This window comes from Phoenix dactylifera, chromosome 5 (assembly GCF_051530095.1).
Source record: "Phoenix dactylifera cultivar Ajwa chromosome 5, Ajwa_hap1_PhDact_Kaust_v1.1, whole genome shotgun sequence".
NCBI classification, from domain to species: Eukaryota; Viridiplantae; Streptophyta; class Magnoliopsida; order Arecales; family Arecaceae; genus Phoenix; species Phoenix dactylifera.
Window position 1 is genome coordinate 29,327,421 of NC_143194.1, and position 21,628 is coordinate 29,349,048.

Below are 21,628 nucleotides of genomic sequence, written 5' to 3' on the forward strand. Positions count from 1 at the left end.
AAATTTAATTCTTGTTGTTCTTTTGGTAAGAAATTCTTTTTGTTTACAAATCAACTCTATTCCAAATGGTTATGATTTTTTTCACTATTTTGATATGGTGGGAATGCCGCCACCTTGAGTTCAAATCCAGGTCCTCCCTCATAAGAAGAGGGATGCCAACGAGCAGACCAAAATCCTATTTGCTCAATCCTACGAATATGATTGTGTTTGGATCCATCATTTATGGTATTCGTAACAACTGTAACTGGGGATTTTTGATTCCAGAAGGCACCATCTATAATTGATATCGGTTATCTTTTTTGATGTAAATGAGAGGTGGGATTCCACCACCCAATTTATTAATTGATATCAGATGTCACTAAATTTAAATGGACTTTTTTATTAATTTAGCACAGGATGCCTTCACCAGGGTTTCAACCTTGGATCTCTCCCAAGGGAAGAGCTGGTTAATTGTTAATGTCGAGCATAATTCTAGCATAGGCTAGACCAAGCTGAACTACATCTCCAGGTTTATCAAATAGATGTTTGTAAATCACTCACATCTCTGTTAATCAGTTCTCCACTTCTTGTTTTACTTAATCTCAAAAACATAAAGTCCGACTCTTCTCGCAAAACAAAGGACTGTAATGTCAATTTTCTATTACTCAACGGCCACAAGACACTCTGCAATCTAACATTATCTATCAAAGGAGCACAGATTTTAAACCAATGCATGAAATAAGATTTGAGATTTTCACAAGTTAATGGTTCAGCAAGCGAAACATACAGAGGCATGGATGCAGAGATGTAGATATTGACTGAGATAAAGAATGCCCATTTTTTATGCTCTTCAGAAATGACGCTTGGAAAAAGGAATTTCTTTATTGAACTTACCGGCAATTACTGAAAGGACCAAACTAAAGCAGTCTACTATGTACATAAAAAACCAGTTTGCCATCTAGTGTCCTAAGCCTTCACAGATTTCATTGGTATTGTTTCGACACCCCAGTTGATGGCATTTGCTTGATCTGTCATTGGAATCGGAAACAAAAGCGAAAAAAATAAAGTTAGGAATGCCATGATAAATCGTGTAGAAGATGTTAAGTTCTTGTTCTCAAGTAGTTGTTTAGTTAAAACTTACTTAAAGAGGGTCTAAGGATGAAAAATGATGCACCAATAACAACGTAGCAAAGTAAGAGAACAAATCCCTTCATATAGTGCCAAGTGCCATCCTGCAAAAAAAAAAAAAAAAAAAAAAAAAAAAAATCTAAATAGGAATATTGCATCATCAACAACATGAAAATTAACCTAATCTCTACTATATCTAAATTCAACATTATGAATGACATCTAGGAGATTATGTGATTTCATAATGAAATTAAATGTTTTCCCATATAATGATATCTAAGGATGTATTTAACACAAGTACATATATTTAGATAAAAAAGTAAATATTTGAAATTGTTTATATCTTGGGAAACTTATCCCTTAAATCATGAGTGATTCATGAGCTACACATTGGGGAGATATGAAATCCACAGATAACCGGAGTGGATGTGAATAATAGCTTTTTAAGGGAACTTCGTGTTAAGAGGGCACCCTCATCGGATGCGCTAAGCAATCTCCTAGATGGTGATAATCTTATGCAACTAACTCATGCCTCCAAGTTTTCCCAATTATGTGTAACATCCCTTATCATGCCTGAGGAACTGCCTGCGCTCAAGCTTTCAAAGATCCTTTTTATTTGAGTTTACCAATAGCAAGTTCTTTATACTTGGTAGTTAACATGGTAGATCATTTTTCTCCACTTTAGGCGCACATAGCCTTCCTTCTTTTTTAGTAGCATTCTTCATTAGTTCTGTCTTTGAGCTTTAACCAATCAGTTCACACTGTGTCAAGACATGAATATGTTATTTTGTTTGCAGTTGACATTTTGGTGCTTGCACACCTCATTTTTGGTGTTGAATTCATCATAAATTGCTGGTTCACATGGTTGGCTGATTAACCAATCTTTTTTGTGGTTCAAACGTAATTGCTTTCATATTCTTTGTTCCACTATAATGTTTGGGCTAGAATACTGTCACTCGAGATCCCACTTGAAGAGGGAATGATTTTTTTTATTACACAATTAGCATTATTTGCACCAACAATATAAGGCAAGGTAACTGATGGTTTTCCCTTGAGGATGAGAGAACATCATACAGTGTGGACAAGAAAGTTTGAGAAAAACAAGCTCCACCACTGCAAAACAAGAAAAGCTTTTCTCTTGGCCAACATTAAAAACTGTAATTCTTAACAAGGTGGATGGAAGAGGAAAAATGCCTCAAGATGCATGTTTAATGCATCTTCAGAATATGTTCAAGTATTCACATACTGAAACCTACGAAAAGTTACTTTAGATATCATAAGAATGAAAGTTCTAGAATCCGTCATTAATAGTGATATGTTTTAGTTAAGTTGGCTAAACGACATGTACAAGTAGTACAAATTTGGCCATTGAAGAACAAAATTCAGCCCCCACGAGATAATTCAGAACTTTTTTCTATTGTTGGATTTATATGATTTGTTTTTGCAATGCAAGCCAATGGTTTTTTGTATAATGAAAGCAGCTCTGCAGAATTCCTTATTACAAAGAGAGTGAAGTCACATACTAAGTGATATAATTATCTCTCAATAAAGTTCATTATCATTAGGGTTTGCTCATTCGCTGGCAGTTTTTCTTGCTGAAATTATCATTTTGGGTAGCACTCCTTGAAATCAGGAAACTTTTTATTCTATCGCCAACTCCACCGCTAGCTTGGCCCTGGTATCTTGTTTTACATGAGTTGGAAAGCCTTCCAACAATTAGTTGAATTACATTGAACATCTTAATCTTCATAGATTTGGTTCTGTCCGCCTGGCATAATCCGGTCAGTTCATTTCTTTAGTTTTATTCTTATACTCTCATAATAAGCTTTTTTACTGAAATTAGTGGATTATGTTTAAACAAATTCATCACCATTTAAGTACAATGCAGTTCTGTTAATTAAGCTACTAGGTTTGCTTCAAACACATGTAAGTCACATTTTCAATTTCGTAATCTTAATTAACAATCCAGTTTTCCTTGTTTGAGAAGGTGAGCCTTGATGCACCATTGCACTCCATAGCACCATTAGCAAATCTAGTAGCTTAATTAACAGAACTCCATTGCACTTAATTACATTTAAGTCATCTTGTCAATTTCCTAATCTTAATTAGCAAATTCATCTTTTTACTTTTTGGGAAGGTGAACCTTGGTGCAATGATCAGATGGCTTCATTGTGACCTGGAGATCACATGTTCAAAATATGGAAACGACCTCTTTACATGCAAGCCTTATGCTATGTATATTTGACCATCCCCAAACCCCGTGCAATGGTGGGAGCCTCGGGCATTGGACCGATACCTTTTTTTCCACTTTTTGGGTAAACACAATTGAAATTGATAAATCCTGAATTACACTGAACAATCACTAGCAATAATGGATAAATGGTTAAAGATTTACCTGAAGGGTGAAGGCAGTTATAAGGATTGACATAACTAGTGATCCAGTCTCCAAGAGCCCAAAATCAAGATGCATGTGGACACCCTTTATCCATGCTACTATTATGCTTAATGGAACCTATTCATGTTCAACAAAATATTTGCGAATCCTTTAAACAACAAGCAAAGAGGAGGAAAATAAACTATGTTTTCAGGAAATGGCTGCTTAAAGTCTCACCACAAACATGGATATTTGAGTTGATGAACCAAGAGTGATGCCCAGAGTGATATCCTGCATAATGCCCATTCAGTTCAGAGGATTATGCATATTTTACGTCATTGAAAATGTCATAAACCATAAGTAAGAGCTAGTCTTACAATCTTATTCTTGAAAGCAAAGATGATTGCAGCTGTATGTTCTGCTGCATTTCCAACAATAGGCAGCATGATAACACTAACGAAGCTCACAGGCATGCCCCATGACTCTGATGCTGCCTAAGTAAAGAAGAGGAAAATCTTGGTCCTTTAGGAACTTTAAAGGATTTAGATCAACCTTCAAAAAGAAAGATTACACAGATAATAGTTGATCAATTTGATACCTCGATGGTGGTAACAACATAATCTGACAAAAATGCAACCACAGCAGTCATCCCTACTAACCAAGCAAAAGCGCTAGCAAAACCAATCACTGGTGTATCTGAAACAGTATCATCATTGCTATCAGCTTCATCCTGTTAATAATTGAAGGTGTTAGATATCATAACCACACAGCTTTTCAGAAATAAAAAAAAAACAAAGAAAGAAAGAAAGAGAAGAAAAGAGAAGAAATCCCACTCACATAGGTGGCAGGGGGTAGCTTTGATGAAGATGGTCATGGTGTCAAATCTAGGTTCAAACTTTAGGAAGTGTTTCCTAGATGTTTTTGGCCTGGGTAATTATTCCATCATTTATTTGAAATTATTGGTATACCCACACAATTCTCAAAAAGAGCACTTAGGATAATAGTGATGCTCATGGTACGATGGTGGGAAAGTGGAAACAGGTGCTCGTAGTGATACAGCAGCATTCCTACTTCCTAGTGGAAGAGAGTGGCAAGCCGTGACTAATTAGCTACTTCTTCCTGTTTAAAATAGGAACGTTACAGATTATCTTGACCCATAGGACATGCTGGTTTTCATCATTCTAGCACAGAGAAGGTCGGTAATTAGGACAGAGACTTACAATCTTTCCTTATAAGCCGCTGACCTGTTCTTCCATGGTTAAGGCAAGAAATCATCTATATCCGCATGAGCAACTATCACTTACTGCGTTCAGTTCACTCTGTTTTAAGGCCAGCTCTCGAGATCAACATAATCTTCATTCTTCAATAATTTTACTCATTTTCATTGTTACAAGTGCTGCATAAATTGTTCTTAACATCCTCATCCTTCATTCCTCATTTCAAATATTTGCTATTTTTACTGCTATTATCCATTATTTATTGAGAGAAATGGAGGAAGACCCTCCTGCAGTACAATTACCTAGGCCCCAATACTAGTGGATACACCAACCAAGATTTGAAACCTCTAGCTGCTAAGCAGGGTGTATAACCACCAGGGAAAGCCCCAACTCGTACCTTATCTGTTATTCTGATGAATGAATTATGGTCACACAACTGTTTAATATTTTTATATATGTAAGAATCATATTGAATAAATGCATAAAATTCAAACTGCACATCAACTTGATTCACCTGCTTTATGCTTTATAGAGCCAGGAATTGATAAATATTGGCTTGGGAATACCCTTTCCCCCTCAGTTTTATCCGCATTCTAATTATTCTCTTCTATCACATTCTTCCATCCAATAAAAAACTTTCTCTAGGTACTTTGCTTGTTTACCTCCTTTAATATTGATTCGTCCAATTTGCAGTTTGGAGTTCGAACGAAGTTTTCTTCAATGAAACAGCAAATGAAAAGTGGATCCGTAAAAGTTTTGATTTGGTTTTTCTTCTCTTTTGCGTTACTTGTTTGCGTTTTATGTCTCATATTCATGCCATAACCATCCCTTGTCTCTGTTAGACTAAATCAAGAACAGTCAGAAGAACATGGCCAAATTCTTCTGCACCGAATATTATTTTTTTAGAGTCTACGAACAAGATGACTTGACACAGAGAAACAGGTATACACCCTGTTAGTTTCTCAGTTCGAGAGAACCAAGCATACTTTATAATGGGCAGATCGAGATCAAATCAACCTACACCAAAGCAAGCTGAAGAACAGGTCATAACTCGTCCCTTGACCTACGCTACTAGGATATGCACCTTATTTTGTCACGTCTAGAATTATTATTACTTCCAGAGTTAGGTGCTGTCATATTATAATATTCTAGATATTTTGAACTAGATGGCATAGACCATCTAATTACATCTCTCCACAACATTTGGAACCGGTTCGTTCCATATGCAGCACTAAGTAGTAGGAGAAACTGGGTTCAAAAATCTAACCTCCGGCGGTTCAAAGAGCTGGCGATGGGTCTTCAACTGGAAGAAGAGGCATCCGAGGTAGGCAACGAGCATCACGATGCTGCACGCTCTGGAAAGGTTCAGCGCCGCTCCCGCCCCGACATCGCCCTCTCCAACGCTCGCAGAGCGTGGAAAAACCAGCGCGAAGATGCAGCACAGAGCGCCCAGCAGCAGAAGGCTCAAGTTCACGTCGCTTTGCTTCTGAAAACATCACACGAACGAAGACAGAATGTCCGGAGACTCGGTTAACTACTACTGCTATCCCTCTGCTTGCAGTCTTCTTGTTTGAAGTCTAAGGTGGTCTCTGATTACGCTTACCCGGTCGAAAGGGCGTTCCTTGGTGTAGTTGGCTATTCCGCCGCAGAAGAGGGAGGAGCCGAGGACGAGGAGGAGGTTGGAGAGGATGGAGCCGAGGAGGGACCACTTGAGGACCTCCATCTTGTCCTTTTGGAGGGCCAGCAGTGCGATTATGAGCTCGGGTGCGTTCCCACAGGTGGCGTTCAGGAGCCCACCAACTGCACAGTGCAACTATGAGGCTTATTGCGTGTACGTGCATAGTCATAAAACCAACTGCCGAGTCTTGTTCTATTTCTTTACGAACCATCACACCGTGTGCGTCTCCTTTCATCTTTTAATCTTTTAAGATGGTACAAGTTTGCTCTCTATATCTTGTTGACTAAATTGAAACAGTGTTACACCCCCACCACCCTAGCAAACACATCATGTTAGTAATGTATAGGTGATATTTACATTGGCCCGCTAAAATTATATAGATCTTAAACCAAGCAACGTGGATCCAAATTATGTTGAGTTAGGTCCGAGTTCAAGGAGTACAGAGCTAGATAGATCCTGTTGGATCTAGAATTTTGACCTGAACCCTACCCATGGATTCAGATTACGATATCTATTCATTTCTTTCCATTTCTTTTTTTTGGGTACAATGGCAGCTCATATTTGCCAAGTGTATGTACAACTAACAAAATCAGAAAAAAAATCGGTCCATTTCTTTGAAGCTGGATTAGGGCAATATTTGATCCAGCTCATTCACTAGAGGAGAATACCGTACGAGACATAATCTGTAAATTATCTATTATATATTTAATTATATCCTAAATGAATTGCACCAAAGGTTAGATTATAGCTCTGGAAATGACAAACTATAAACTAGTTATTAGGGAATTACCTGTTGGACCACCATAATACGAGATTTGCCTGGATTGCAAAATTAAAAGTTAAATGATATTAATTAGAACAAATAATGTAAAGGAGATTGTTCTTTGTCTTGGGAGAAAGGGATGAGAAACTTACTCGCTTAGAAAGCTCAACCGTTCGGCAAGAGGAGCGAGGCCTACCATACTCAACGCAAAGACCCAAGCCTGTTTTCTCCATTTAAATTATTATGTCAAAAAGAAGACCAAACTTAGTAATTTAATACACAAAAATATAGCATCTACATGCTAGAGAAATAGAGAGAGGGGAATAAAAGGACACCCACTAAACGTCAACCTTCTTTCTTTTCACCCACGTCTTTCCCCATTATCCGGCATGTGATTTTGGATTCGAATAAGAGACCACACGACAAGCAGACGGACGACGCTCTTACATTTTCTATGGACGCCACAAACTCTGGATCATTTCTATTCTATGTTCCTGTGGATCTCGCACACAGGCTTGTCATTTTGATTTAACTTTCTTTTTCTGCATTATGTTGACGAGGAAATAAGTTTGCCGTGGCATCTGTTCGAGTTTTGAGAAGTTAGCAATTGACTGTTTAAAAAAAAAAAAAAGAAGAGCAGTTAAAAATTCCTTTGTGTGTGTCCTAAGCTGAAACACACGTCTACTTATAATAGGCCAAACAACGAGACTTTTGATCGAGCATTAGTTGCACGACGACCAAAGGTTTAAAGTAAATTCTAAATGTCAGTTGGATCCGGAGAGAGGGCCAAGAGGTGAGACCATCTACTGCTCCGTAATATCTAGACTACGATGAAGAAAGAGCTTTCCAGATTAAGCATATTTTTTAAAAAGCTAATGAGGCTGTGAATTAGGTGGCCGCTTATGTAGCTACTCACTCCGAAAATATTTTATGACCGGCAATTGTAAGATGCTTCAGACAGTTCGTAATATTTTATTTTTTAATTTTATTAAATACATTTATATTCTAATCTAAAAAAATAAAAAATAAATAATAATAATAACAAGAACAACAACAAGATCCTTATGTACCAAGCTGTACAAATTTCTGGTAGCTGGTGGTTAGGAATGATGGGGCCGTCCCGCGGCGCCTCTAGTAATATGCCCTATAAATATACCGCAGTTGTGGGTCTAAGGCCTTGCAGTAGGACGATTAGACAGCGAATGCCCCGGACCGACATGGCCTTGACGGGACTCGTAGGTAAGTTGTCATCAACTATCAATGTAGCAAATGTTATGATTTGACTGGGAATTCATCAATGCTACAATTAATTACTATAAGAAGTAATAAATATTATATTTTTATGGTGAAATAATAAATACTATTGATGATATTTAGGGAAGCTATTGCCAAGATTAACCCGTGATTATCTTCTTTGAAGTCTTCCCTTATTAATTTGGCGCCTCTAATTCATTTCATCATACAAATCCATGTTCCACCTACCACCTGTTTGAGTACTATCAAACCTGTACCCTAGGAAAATTGTATAGAATAACAAAATTTGAATACTAAAAGAGTGGAGGAATTAGATTTTAGGGATTGAAACATTTTCATTCTCTCCTAACCTAAAATCAGAATCAAAATGAAAAAATTTTCAATCAAACGGATGAAACAAAAACCAGCTATTTCTATTCTCTTTCCAGCCATCTCTATCCTATGGACCCAGCATCTCAGAATTGAAACCTCTGTGCTTAATCAAGGACGTGGATTAAAAACACATTGCAGAGCGGAAATCAGTTCTCCAAACGGATGCGTTCAAGCATCCAAATTGCCTCGATCCGCTAAGTGGCTTTAATTGCTATAAAATCGAGTCACGTTAGAGCTGGCCGGATGTACCACTATCAATCTATCATCCTCCACAAACTAGGACGGAGCGAGCTGGAAACTGAACTCACGGCACGGCAATCCAAGACCGGAGCTGCTCCGAGTCTGTTTCTGAAGGAAGAGGCAAAAAAATCTAACACGCCTGTAGCTCTAGATGTGTGGTTGTGGTCGCTTCCGTTTGGTATCTAATCATACATCCCAATCCGTGCGGCGTGACGGTAGGGCTTTTGTTACCAACCAACAAACACTCAGAGAGAGAGAGAGAGAGAGAGAGAGAGGGGAATGGTTTTAGGATGGAACTTACTCGGCCGAAATCGAAGCATTGGGCGGCGACGGCGAGGGGCACGGCGGGGAACAGGGGGGAGAGCTTGGTCCCAAGGAAGACCTCCTGGAGGTTGGCCAGCAGACGCCTGAGAGGTTCGCTTCTCACTTTGGACAGCACCGACCGATCCGACCTCCTCCGAAGCAGCGACGAGGACGACATACCGTGGCCCGTCCGCCGCGGGGGAAGCACAGCCTCCTTTCCCCGAAATCCATCCTCCAAACTCCTCGTCGCCTCTTCCACCGAAGCCATCGCTCGACTCCCGCAAGACGAGAGTAATCGATGATTAATTTTTCTTGACACCCCACTTCTTCCAGCACCACCGCAGCTCTCTCAAACTTAGGGAGGGAGGGGGGGAGACAGGTTGGATCATGCAATAGGAACAGGTCTCGCCAAGGGGTCACGAATTCGCCTTGGAATGGAGTCCGTGTGAGGTGGCGTCCTCGCAAGCCTACGCATGGCCCTTGCCAAAGGAAAGGCCAAGGGAGATCTGCGAGCTTCGGGACCAGCGATCGGCGATGCGACCAAAAACACCAACCTCACGGATCTCGTGGAGGAAGAGTGGGCCGATACGGGCTGAGAACGCTGATTTCCGATACGGCTACAGCAAGTCCAGTGCAGCGAAAAATATGGTGTTGGTGGGAGCCGCTGAAGCGGTGGGCGCCGAATGAGGTCACGTCAGCTGCGCTTAGACTGCAATTTAAACAAAAACAAGGGAGCGCACCTTCCAGGAAACTTCATCCCAGAACTGGACCCAATTGACAAATCTTTTATACGTAAAAGAGAAAAAAGGGTCCTTATCAGCGAGGAGCTAGTCCGGCTGGTGAAGAGAGACTCCAGGGGTCTCCCCTCAACAAAACTTCACCGTCCTTGTTTCGGTGTCCTCTTCCATTGCTACTTTGTTTTATTTGTCCTGTGTATGCCTTCATTCACAGTTACAAAAAAATAAAGAAAAAAGGAAAAAAAATAAAAACCTATTTTTGAATTTCCTGCTAGTCACTATAAAATTGGTAGTATTTGCGAGATATCGTTCCTTATTTATTCACTTATTTTCCAAGGGTTTCTAACCCCATCCCTCCCCCGAATGGAAGTCTAGCTAGGTCTGCAGGCCGAGCTGGATCTCTCCATGGTCTCCTTCCTCTTCAGCAACTCCGCCGTCCACCCCGAATGCCTGTGGAGGAGGAAGTGGGAGGGGGTCGCCGATTAGGTGGCAGCGGCTCGTGCTTCTACAGATAAGGAGTTTGTGGAAGCCATGAGCCGCGTCCGCGATCGAGGACAGGCCGTGGGCGTCGCATCCGATGCTGGGGTCAGTGAAGGAGGTAGCGCCACCCAAGTTGTTGTCGTTCGTGAAGCGGGCGGCGGCTGGCGGTGACGGTGTCTTCTTGGAGGCTCGAGGAGGTGGTGACCGTTGGGGGAGACGGTGGCGGAGAAGCAGCCGCCTATGAATTCCAGCTTTGGTCTAACTCGGATCGGTGATTTGTGGGCCCACGGGCGAGAGTCATCAAGTCGGGCGATAATTACGGGGTAAAAGCGTCCAAAAATATGGTAAATGCATGAAAGGTGCCATTCTCGCGGGTCGTTCTATATACACCCCCCCTATTGCTCAGGACACCCCCCAAAAATTAAAAAAAAATTAAATACTCTCTACACCCCCCCATTTGCTAAGGACACCCCTAAAAAATAAAAAATTTCTAAATTACCCCCCACTCTCCCCACCCCCTCACCTAAATTGCTCTCTACACCCCCCAAATCCCCCCCCACCCCGCTCTTCCCCTCCAAAACACCTCGCCAACGCCCAAAACCCCCCGTTCCCCCTTCTCCCTCTCGTCGCCGGCATTCTCCCGATCTCCGACCACCTCGCCGGCTTCTCCCGGAACCACCTCGCCGGCTTCTCCCGAAATTTTTTTTTTTCACGGTTCGTGCTCCGTTCGGCACTGGATCGCCGAACAAAAGGCTTCTGTTCGGCTGAACAGTGCCGGACAGAAGCCTTCTGTTCGGCACTGTGCAGCCGAACAGATCTGTTCGGCACTGTGCAGCCGAACAGATCTGTTCGGTTGAGGGTTGCCGAACAGAAGGCTTCTGTTCGGCACTGTTCAGCCGAACAGAAGCCTTTTGTTCGGCGATCCAGTGCCGAACGGAGTACGAACCGTGAAAAAAAAAAATTTCGGGAGAAGCCGGCGAGGTGGTTCCGGGAGAAGCCGGCGAGGTGGTCGGAGATCGGGAGAATGCCGGCGACGAGAGGGAGAAGGGGGAACGGGGGAGGAGGGGTTTAAGGGGGGTTTGAGGGGTGTTTTTTTTTTTCTTTTCAAAACGAAACGGAGGAGGAGGAAGGGGGGTGTATGAGAAAATTTCAAGGGCAATATGGTAATTACACTAAAGGTTAGTTTGGGTATTTTTTTTTTTGGTTTTTGGGGGGTGTCCTGAGCAATAGGGGGGGTGTATATAGAACTACCCCATTCTCGCGGTAACGGAATCTTAAGGCAATTTTCTGTAGTTCACCCGCTAGAAAACTGTTATTTCCCTTTTTTTTCCACTTTATTAAAATTATCTATAAAAAAAAAAGAGATACTTCTCAATTAGGGACGGAAGTGGATCATGTGAGGCCGGGCCATGCTCCTATACAAACCCAGCCTGATCTTTTTTGAATTTCAAGCCTAAGTTGAGCTCCCATAATCTAAATCTGAGCCCGGGCCCAACCAGAATCTGATTGGCCCAGCTCAAATTATCTTTTTGGGCCAAAAAGAAATATGGCCCAAACTCAATTAAAATTTAATATTTTATAATATTGCTAGCTAAAAATTAGACTCTTTTCTATAGTACAAGCAAATGATATATAATATATTATTTTCAGTTTTTTTTTTTTAAATTTATTCTTCACTTCTTATTATTCTTTCTAAATGACAATATAAAAAAATAAATTGATCCGGACTTGAATTCGAGCCTGAATTTGGGCTTCGTTTCGGATCTTGTTTGAGCTCCGACTCGAGCTGAGCCAATAACATACTCGAGCTCAGCCCAAAGAATAAATGGGCTTTATATTTAAGCTCAAATCTGATCTGAACTTTTTCAAATTTAGCTCATAGCCTGACATGAAGTAAGTCTGGTTCGAGCCCATTTTCAGCTATGTTCCTAATGTTTGAAGTTAGAATCTGATTTGCAAGGAAGAAACTAATCTGCTGCAATCTAATTTTTTGTCGATGATATACTCTACACTACATAATGTAAGGCTTCCTAATATGTAGTTGAGAGAATACAAGTTATACACGAAAGATAGAAAATGAGACAATTTCTGCCATTATGCTTTTGTCAAGGTTTATTAAACTAATGTTTTTGGGTGGGCGGTGGGATGGGAGGGCCTACTCGACCACCGTGGTGTAGGCCGTGTAGCCTAACCGGAGAGAAAATAAAAGATTAAAATAAGAAGAGGTTATAGTCTTCAAAACGAAATAAGTGGTAAAAAAAAAAGGTGGTCATAATTTTCAACAGGTGTAACTTTCCATGAGATTTCTTTCTTCCCTGGCCTTTTCTAAAATATTTCTTCTTTAAGTTTTATCAAGTTGGAGGATAATTTCTGAGAAATATTTGCATGTTTTTGACCACTTCATTAGTCATTTTACACGGCATTCTCAAATATTCTAAAAGACCCCACATGCAGACTCCAGCATAGCTTACGGGTTCAAAGTCCTCGTTGGAACAATTCCCAACCACTTAGACCCACGCACGCCCCTTTCCATCTTTCTTTAAAAAACAAAAAAAAATAACATAGAAAAAGTCATCTTAAGGCCACCATACTTCTACCATATACGTTGCCGACATAAGCATTTTGTCTAGATTTTTACACTCAAAATCCATTTGGTCCACATTCTTTATATCATGAGCTACATCTATGATGGTTGCACTATTTCATAGGGCTAATCAAACGCTACAGTGTCCTTAAGAACGTCTATATCAATCTCTGGTAGTTGTTTTTACTCTCTACCGTGGATTAAGAATGGAACAATGAAAACCAAACTCATAAGGCGTCAGGCGAGACTAAGGCTGCAAATCCGTCGGGTTGACCCGTGACTCAACCGATCCGACCCGACCCATTTTGGAAGACCCATGGGGTCGAGCCGGATCTTTATATTTTGGATCAGATATGGATTTACTGAATTCAGGCTTGCTCTGACCCGACCTATTTAAAATTTAGGTAATTTTGGATTTTCAATTCTACGACCTGTCCCGACTTGATCAGATCTGAATCTGTAAAATTATTTAAGCTTGTGGGCCGATAGTACAAACCGCTTAAAATTTGCTAGCCATTAGATTGATATCAAACGACTTATACTACAAGCTGGCAAACATAATAAAGCCGCAGTCCCTCGTAATTTATATAGAATGCTAAGGGCAATCCCTCAAATCCAAAGTCTGCCACCATTCCCTTTTTGTTCCCAAAATACTCCTCCTTTCTCTCCTTATATCTCTCTCCCCCCAATTCTTTCCCAATCTCCCCACACAGGGAAACCTTAATCCTAACCCTAGCATGGATCTGGAGCCGAAGAAGCTCCAATTCCTAGGTCCAGTGGGGATCTACCACGAGGCGTCCAAGATCGTGCTATCATGGTTGTTAGCAATATATCACCTAAATAAACAAATGAATCTAAAATTACAATTAATTGAAATTCTTTATAGGGAATAATATATATATATAGGGAATATTATTCGACATCAAAATAATTCTATTTTAACACAAAAGAAATCTATTCTAGCACAAAATAAATCTATTCATTTAATAAAATTAAATCACAAAATTGCAAATCCTACCGATCTACTAATATTAAATTTAAAATATAAGTTAGAGAAAATAACCTGATTGAAGGCAGGTCGAAGTGCATAGACGCCGTCCCAAAGAAGTGTTTGCCCCCACGTACGGGTCTCCCAACAATCCTTCTCTGAGATACGACGATCCTACAACTTCTTCTTCAGTACGTCTCGGAAGAAGTCAAAACGAACCCGATCGAACTTGCAGATCCAGCGAAGAACAAAATAAATAAAATAAAATAAAATATAAAAAAGCAAAAATAAAAATCACAAGTAACTAAGAGGAGAAAGAACTTTTTTTTTAGATTTTTTTTAATATTTTTTTCTTTTTCTTCGTATCCCGAATATGATGAAATCAAGGGGTATTTATAGGGATTTTAAGCAGGGGCAATTTGGTCTTTTAGCAGATGCGTCTGCGCCTTCTGCGGATGCGCCCGCGATGTTTTCACAAATGCCCGCTTTTATTCCCATCAAAACGCCCAACGGGCGTTTCCAATTTCAAATGCGCACGTGGCCAAGTCTTGGGTCGTGTCCGCATTTAAATTTTTCCACCAATCCCCACAAAAATTTAAGTAATTTTAAAATTAAAATAAAATGCTGGATATCTTATATTATGTAATAGGTGTAGGTACCTTTCAGTTTGAGCCTTACTTAGTAACAATTGATTACATCTGTGGAGTCAAGGTGGTTTTAACCTTGAACCTCAGTTCATGGTTCAGATTAAATCAACAACACATATAATACAGCCCAATCTGGGTTCTAAGTGGGTTGCGTTATTATGACCATGCGCAAGTATCTTTCATGTGCTTTTTAGGAAATCATCCATTTTCCATAACCACGGCCTCACGACTGCATATATAGGTGAGTCCTAATAAGAAAACTAGCAAGGAAGCTCCTGCCTCTTGGGTCTCGGACTTATTAAAAGTTATACAAATAAACTCATCCTACCGCTTGCTTTTATGAGCACTAGCGCTATAGGGATGAGAAAAACATAAAACAGTGCTCCTCTTAGTTACACTCCGGTTTGTTTCTACCCATTGAACCTTTTAAGGTTGGGTTCCTACCATAGTGATCTATCTTTATAGGCTAAGCCCCATCCCCCTCGATGACTCTAGAATCACTGTTCTAGATAAACCTTTTTTAAGCTGATCAGCCAAATTGTTTTCTGATTTTACAAAATTTAAAGCAATAACGTTATTTTTCATTTTGTATCTTAATGATTTATGACGTACTTTTAAGTGCCTGTTCATTTTTACATTGATATTTTCTTGGTTGCACTTATCTATTGCATATTTACAGTCACAATGTAAGGAGACATGTGGTAAAGGTGACTCATCTACAGGAAGGTCTATTAGTAGATCTTTGAGCCACTCAGCCTCAGTGCTAGTGGTGTCTAAGGCAATTAGTTCAAACTTTATGGTACTCCTAGATATCAGGATTTATTTGACAAATTTTCAAGACACAGCAGCACCTCCTAGGAGAAAACATATCTTGTGGTGGATTTAACATATAAAGTATCGCTGATCCAGTTGGCATCACTATAGCCTTCTAGAACAGCAGGAAACCCACTAAAGTGCAAATTATAGAACTTGGTACCCTTAAGATACCTAAGGATCCTCTCTAATATTGTCCAGTAATCTCTCTTTGGATTAACAATATATCTACTAAGTCTATTTACAGCATATGCTATGTTTGACCTGGTGTAGTTTGCTAGGAATCGTAGTGAACCTATGATTTGAGCATATAGGCTTTGAAGGATAGGAATTCCTAAGTTCTTCTTAAGGTGTGTAGAGGGATCAAAGGAAGTAGAGACAGGCAAACAATCAGAATAATTAAATTTATTGAGTATCTTGTCAACATAATAACTTGGGGATAACTCATTTCTATTTGCACTTCTAATTATTTTGGTATTTAAAATTAAGTCAGTTTGTCCCAAGTCTTTCATATCAAACTTATGACTTAAGAATTGTTTTACTTCATCAACTATCTGAAGATCTGTCCCAAAGATCAGTATATCATCTACATAGAGGCGCAAGATTACAAATTTGTATCCAACTCTCTTATGATATACACATTCGTCTGTGCTATTAATTTCAAATCCAAATGTCATTATGGTTTCATCAAATTTCAAGTACCCTTGCTTGGGTGCTTGTTTAAGACCATAGAGAGATATGACTAGTCTGCAAACTTTATTTTCTTGGCCTGGAATTACAAATCCCTCTGCTGGTCTATATACATTTCTTTATTTAAGTCTCCATTTAGAAAAGCTATCTTGACATCCATCTGATAAATTACTAATCTATGGATAGAGGCTAATGCTATAAGGACCTCAATAGTTGTAATCCTAGCTACAGGTGCATAGACATCAAAAAAATCTACCTCAGATCTTTGAGTAAAATTTTTGGCAACTAATCTAGCCTTAAATTTATCTACAAAGCCATCAGGCCTAAGTTTCTTCTTAAAGATCCATTTGCACCTTATAGTTTTACAGCCAGGAGGAAGATTAGTCAATTCCCAAGTATGATTTTGGATAATTGACTGTATCTCATTGTCCACAGTTTCTCTCCAAAAAGATGAATCCAAGGATTTCATTGCATCCTCAAAGGTAGTTGGAGAGTCTTCTATAAAAAAAGTTATAGAAGTCATCTCCAAATATTTTCTCTACCCTAAATCTCTACTCCTCCTAGGTTCTGCTTCTAATTCTATTTCACTTGTCCTTATTCTATTAGAGCTACTAGCTATACCACTATCTACTCTAATCCTAAGTGGAAAGATGTCTTCAAAATATTTTGCATTTTTAGCTTCTATGATGGTGTTGTTACTAATATCATTTTCTTCTAAATTAATCACCAGAAATCTATTGGCATTACTATTGGCTGCATATCCTATGAATATCGCATCCACTGTTTTAGGTCTTATTTTCTTTTTTTAAAATCAGGTATTTTCACTTTTGCCAAGCACTCCCTCACTTTCAAATAGCTAAGATTAGGTTTTCTATGTTTTCAAACTTTATATGGGGTTAGATCATTATTTTTAAAGAAAATCCTATTGAGGATATAACAGACTAAAACTAAAGCTTCCCCCCATAAATTCTCTGATACTCCTGAGCTTATAAGTATGGAGTTAACTATATCCATTAAAGTCCTATTCTTCCTTTCTGCTACTCGATTTGATTGGAGAGAATAGGGTGCAGTCACTTAATGAATGATTCCATGATCTTCACAAAATTGAGTTATGTTATTTGACGTATATTCACTTTCCCGATCTGATCTAAGAATTTTAATTTTCTTCTCCTGTTGGTTCTCAGCTTCGATCTTAAAAATCTTAAATTTGCTAAGCACCTCATCCTTGGTTTTAATTAGGTAGATATAACAGAACTTGGATAGATCATCTATGAAGGTCACAAAGTATCTGTTACCTCCTCTAGAAGTTCTACCAAAATCACAAACATCACTATGGATCAACTCTAATAGATTTGAATCCCTATTAACAGATTTAAAAGGCTTCTTGGGGAGTTTGGCTTCTACATAAATTTAACATTTCTCATTGTTCTTAAGATCACTTTTTGGTATTAAATTTAGGTTCATAAGTTGCTTAATTAAATTATAATTTATATGACCTAATCTACCATGCCAAATAGAAGGAGGTTCTATATTCATAATTAAAGGATTTTCATTCATTGAAGGAGCTATTACATTCAACTTAAACAATCCTTCAGTTAGGAATCCTTTTTCCAATAAACATTACACTATGAGAAATTATAACTTTATTGGACTCAAAATAAGACGATAGTCTTACTGGACAAACAAGAAACCACTAATGAGGTTTCTTCTAACAACTGGAACATGTTGGACGCCGTGCAGGGACAAGACTTTTTCAGAGGTAAGTTTTAAGTCCACTCGTCCCACTCCTAGCACACGTGCCTCTGAGTTGTTTGCCATGATCACAGTTCCTCCACTTGAGACATGATAAGAAGAAAACCAGAAGTGATCCGAATAAATATGAATACCAGCTCCGGTATCAATCCACCAATCAAGTGCTTGTAAAGTCATGTTAATTTCAGGAGTGAAGGAAACAGACCTGAAAGCTATCTCGGAGGAGTCAGCGCTGGAAGTCACCATGTTGACTTGAGCACTGGTTGTGTGTGGACCCTTCTTCTTGAATTGAAGAGGTGTAGTCTTCTTACAGAAGCACTGGGGAGATAAATGGTTGGTCCAACTACACACATAACAGAAACGAACACCACCTTCCTCTTTCTTCTTCTTCTGCTCCTGGGATTGAATAGGTTTTCCATTGTAGTGGTGGTTAGGGTTTCTAGGGTTGTAGGATTTTTTTTGAAATTCTTACGGAAGGGTCAGTTCTGGATTTTCTTAGGTGGGGCCTCTACATTATATGCATTATTCTTGTGTCCAGTAGAGGTTTTATTCCCGAGCCTATGCTGCTCTTCAATTCTAATAGAGTTCAAAACTTAGGGTTAGGGTGAGACCTCCTTGAGTATGGCTCAGAGTCTTACCAAAATTAGACCAGGAAGTAAGTAGTTTATCTATCAGACATGCTATTTGGAATGATTCATCCAAATTGGTTCCATTAGCCCTAAGCTGGTGGATCAGAATTTCAAAATCATAAAATTGGTCACTCATAGGCTTTGAGTCCACCATCCTAAAGTTATTGAAGTCGGAGGCCTTGAACCTCTTTACCCTAGCATCATCAAGACCATATTTGTTATCTAAGGTGTCCCAGAGTTCTTTGGCACTCTTGGCTGTATAATAGATATTATACAGCCTCTCAGAAAGGGCACCTAAGATTCTATGGATGCAATGATAGTCTATTTCATCAGGTGTCCTAGAGGATGCGCTGGTGGAGGCAGGAGGTTCAGTGTGGGAGGAGGATGAATTTTGGTTTGCATTTTGACGAGTAGCATATCGTGAAGTAGTTGGGTTGGACTCGTTATCAACTTCAGTGGTGCTCTCACGTATGGCTAAGATCAACCCTAATGTGGTAAGCCAGAACCGCATTTGATTTTGCCATCTCCTAAAGTTATGGCCATCAAATTTTTCAAGTTTGGCACTAAGGTGGTCACTAGTGTTTGAGACCATAGGTTCAAGGTTATAGAGAAAGGACAAAAACCTGATTGAAGGCAAAAAATTTATGTCAATAGATTGCACTAATATTTATATTGAACTTTGGATGTCTAATTGATATATTCAAAAACTAATAACTAGATCAGCTCCAGATCGGTGGTGCTGCACTAGGCTTACTTAAGTACCAGCCTTTCTTAGGCACGTATGCCTTTTTGATAAGCTTTTCTTTGACACTATTAGTTAGTGGATATAGTCACTAGAAATCACACAAATTCAATTTTTAGAAAAACCTACGTGCAAACTTAAATTTGTTATTATGGATTAACCAATTTTCGAATTTTCCGTTTAAATTTTTTTTTCGAATTAGTAATAATTGATTACTAATTTAGTGCTAGTAAAACAATTATTGCAATTGAGATCTAATACGTCAATTCAATAAATTATATGATTTATTGCCTTATTAGAATCATTGATTTCTAATTTTGTACCAGCAAATCAAATATTGTAATTGAGATCTAAAATATCAATTCAGTGAATTATATAAATTAGAATTGATATGTTACCTTATTAGAATAACAGATTACTAATTTTGTGTAGCAAATCAATTATTGTAATTGAGATCTAAAATATCAATTCAATGAATTATATAAATTAGAATTGATTTATTACTTTATTAGAATAATTGATTGAGATCTAATAAGTCAATTCAACTAATTAATTATTATATATTAACCAATTTCCAAATTTTTTGTTTGAATAGGATCTGTAAATTACTCCTTGAGACGTCCAAATGGAGGTATGATAAACTTCTTGAAGGTTAAACAAATTATTATTTTTTTAGAATGATTTACTGAATTATATATTACTAACAAAAAAATAAACAAACACTTCTTTGGATTGTTAGCAATATATCACCTAAATATACAAATGAATCTAAAATTACAATTAATGGAAAATCTTTATAGAAAATAATATATATATATATATATATATTATTCGACATCAAAATAATTCTATTTTAACACAAAAGAAATCTATTCTAGCACAAAATAAATCTATTCATTTAATAAAATTAAATAACAAAATTGCAAATCCTACCGATCTACTAATATTAAATTAAAATATAAGTTAGAGAAAATAGCCTGATTGAAGGCAGGTCGAAGTGCGTAGATGCTGTCCCAAAAAAGTGTTTGCTCCCACGTACGGGTCTCCCGACAATTCTTCTCTGAGATACGACAAACCTACAACTTCTTCCGTACGTCTCGGAAGAAGTCAAAACGAGCTCGATCGGACTTGCAGATCCAGCGAAGAACAAAATAAAAGAAATAAAATAAAATATAAAAGAGCAAAAATAAAAATCACAAGTGGCTAAGAGGAGAATTTTTTTCCAGAATTTTTTCAGTATTTTTTTTTATTTTTTTCGTATCCCGAATAGGATGAAATCAAGGGGTATTTATAGGGGTTTTAAGCAGGGGCAATTTAGTCTTTTAACGGATGCGTCCACGCCTTCTGTGGACGCGCCCGCGATGATTTCGCAAACTTTCGTTTTTATTCCCATCAAAATGCCCAACAGGCGTTTTCAATTTCAAATGCGCACGCGGCTAAGTCTCGAGCCACGTGCGCATTTAAATTTTTCCATCAATGATGACGTCTCTTCTCCCAAATCACCCTCACCCTCGCTCTCCCCCTCTCCATCCTCTACCTTGCTGACATCTACATCTCCCACCTCCTCTTCTCCAAGATCAACCGCAGCGAGGATGCTCTCGATGATGCCCCTCAGTCTCCCCCTCTGAATTCGCCACCCTCTCTCTCCTCTCGTCCAAATGATCCGCCTTCCTTCTCTTCAAGGCCGCCTACCTTCTTGCCCTCCTTGTCCTCTCCCTCCTTTCCACCTCCGTCGTCATCTACTCTGTCGCCTCCATCTTTACTGCCAAGAAGCTCTCCTTCCTCAAGGTCCTCTCCATTGTCCCCAAGGTCTGGCGTTGCCTCATGGTCACCTTCATATGGGCCTTCCTCCTCCTCCTCGCCTACAACATCGCCTCTCTCTTCATCATCGTCCTCGCCGTCCTCCTCCTCGGCCCTGTTGCCGCCAAAGCCGTTGCTGCCGTCGATGATGCTCGTCGTTCTCTCGATGGACTCGACATGGATCCGATCCTGATCTGAATTTTTTGGATCAGGTTTAGGTTATATATGGACCCGGCCCGATCTGACCCAAATGACCCATGGGATCAAAAATTACAGCCATGGGCCCGACCTAATCCGATTCGATCTTCTATTGGATCTGGTATGAGTCCCAAATTAGGACCCGTACAAGAAACTGCATTAAGTCGGAGTCACTTATGATCCGATCCGATCCATTTGCACTCTTAAGCGAGGTTGTTTTTCTTGCCGGGTCGGGAACTCGGCTGCCGCCAGCCATAATA

The 21,628-nt window shown here is 39.2% G+C and overlaps 1 protein-coding gene and 1 pseudogene across 3 annotated transcripts; one reads left to right on the plus strand and one right to left on the minus strand.

Moving 5' to 3' along the window:
* Positions 1 to 836: 836 nt before the first annotated feature.
* Positions 837 to 10,798, minus strand: LOC103703374 (vacuolar cation/proton exchanger 1a-like). Of its 3 annotated transcripts, none has more exons than XM_088722204.2 (12): positions 9,307 to 9,923; positions 7,490 to 7,720; positions 7,292 to 7,359; positions 7,167 to 7,195; positions 6,302 to 6,498; positions 5,966 to 6,184; positions 4,080 to 4,211; positions 3,859 to 3,975; positions 3,719 to 3,772; positions 3,503 to 3,619; positions 1,121 to 1,211; positions 837 to 1,007 (listed from the first exon to the last, which is right to left on the minus strand). In XM_088722204.2, exons 3-12 carry the CDS (start codon positions 7,336 to 7,338, stop codon positions 946 to 948), a joined length of 1,065 nt encoding a protein of 354 aa, XP_088578330.1. In that variant the 5' UTR covers positions 7,339 to 7,359; positions 7,490 to 7,720; positions 9,307 to 9,923; the 3' UTR covers positions 837 to 945. The 3 variants fall into 3 exon arrangements, with proteins under 3 accessions (XP_088578330.1, XP_088578331.1, XP_008784433.1); XM_088722205.2 differs by having other exon boundaries at positions 7,479 to 7,720; positions 9,307 to 9,639; XM_008786211.6 differs by lacking the exon at positions 7,490 to 7,720 and having other exon boundaries at positions 9,307 to 10,798.
* Positions 10,799 to 12,673: 1,875 nt separating this feature from the next.
* Positions 12,674 to 21,368, plus strand: LOC149753540 (uncharacterized; annotated as a pseudogene).
* The last annotated feature ends 260 nt before the right edge of the window (positions 21,369 to 21,628 follow it).

Bases quoted from the DNA above. Each gene is read 5' to 3' on its own strand.
- LOC103703374 (XM_008786211.6), bottom strand. From the start codon at position 9,576: ATGGCTTCGGTGGAAGAGGCGACGAGGAGTTTGGAGGATGGATTTCGG. The intron at 7,196-7,291 runs GTAAGTTTCTCA...TTTGCAATCCAG, and splicing joins CGGTTGAGCTTTCTAAGCGA to GCAAATCTCGTATTATGGTG. The intron at 3,976-4,079 runs GTATCAAATTGA...TTCTTTACTTAG, and splicing joins ATGTTGTTACCACCATCGAG to GCAGCATCAGAGTCATGGGG.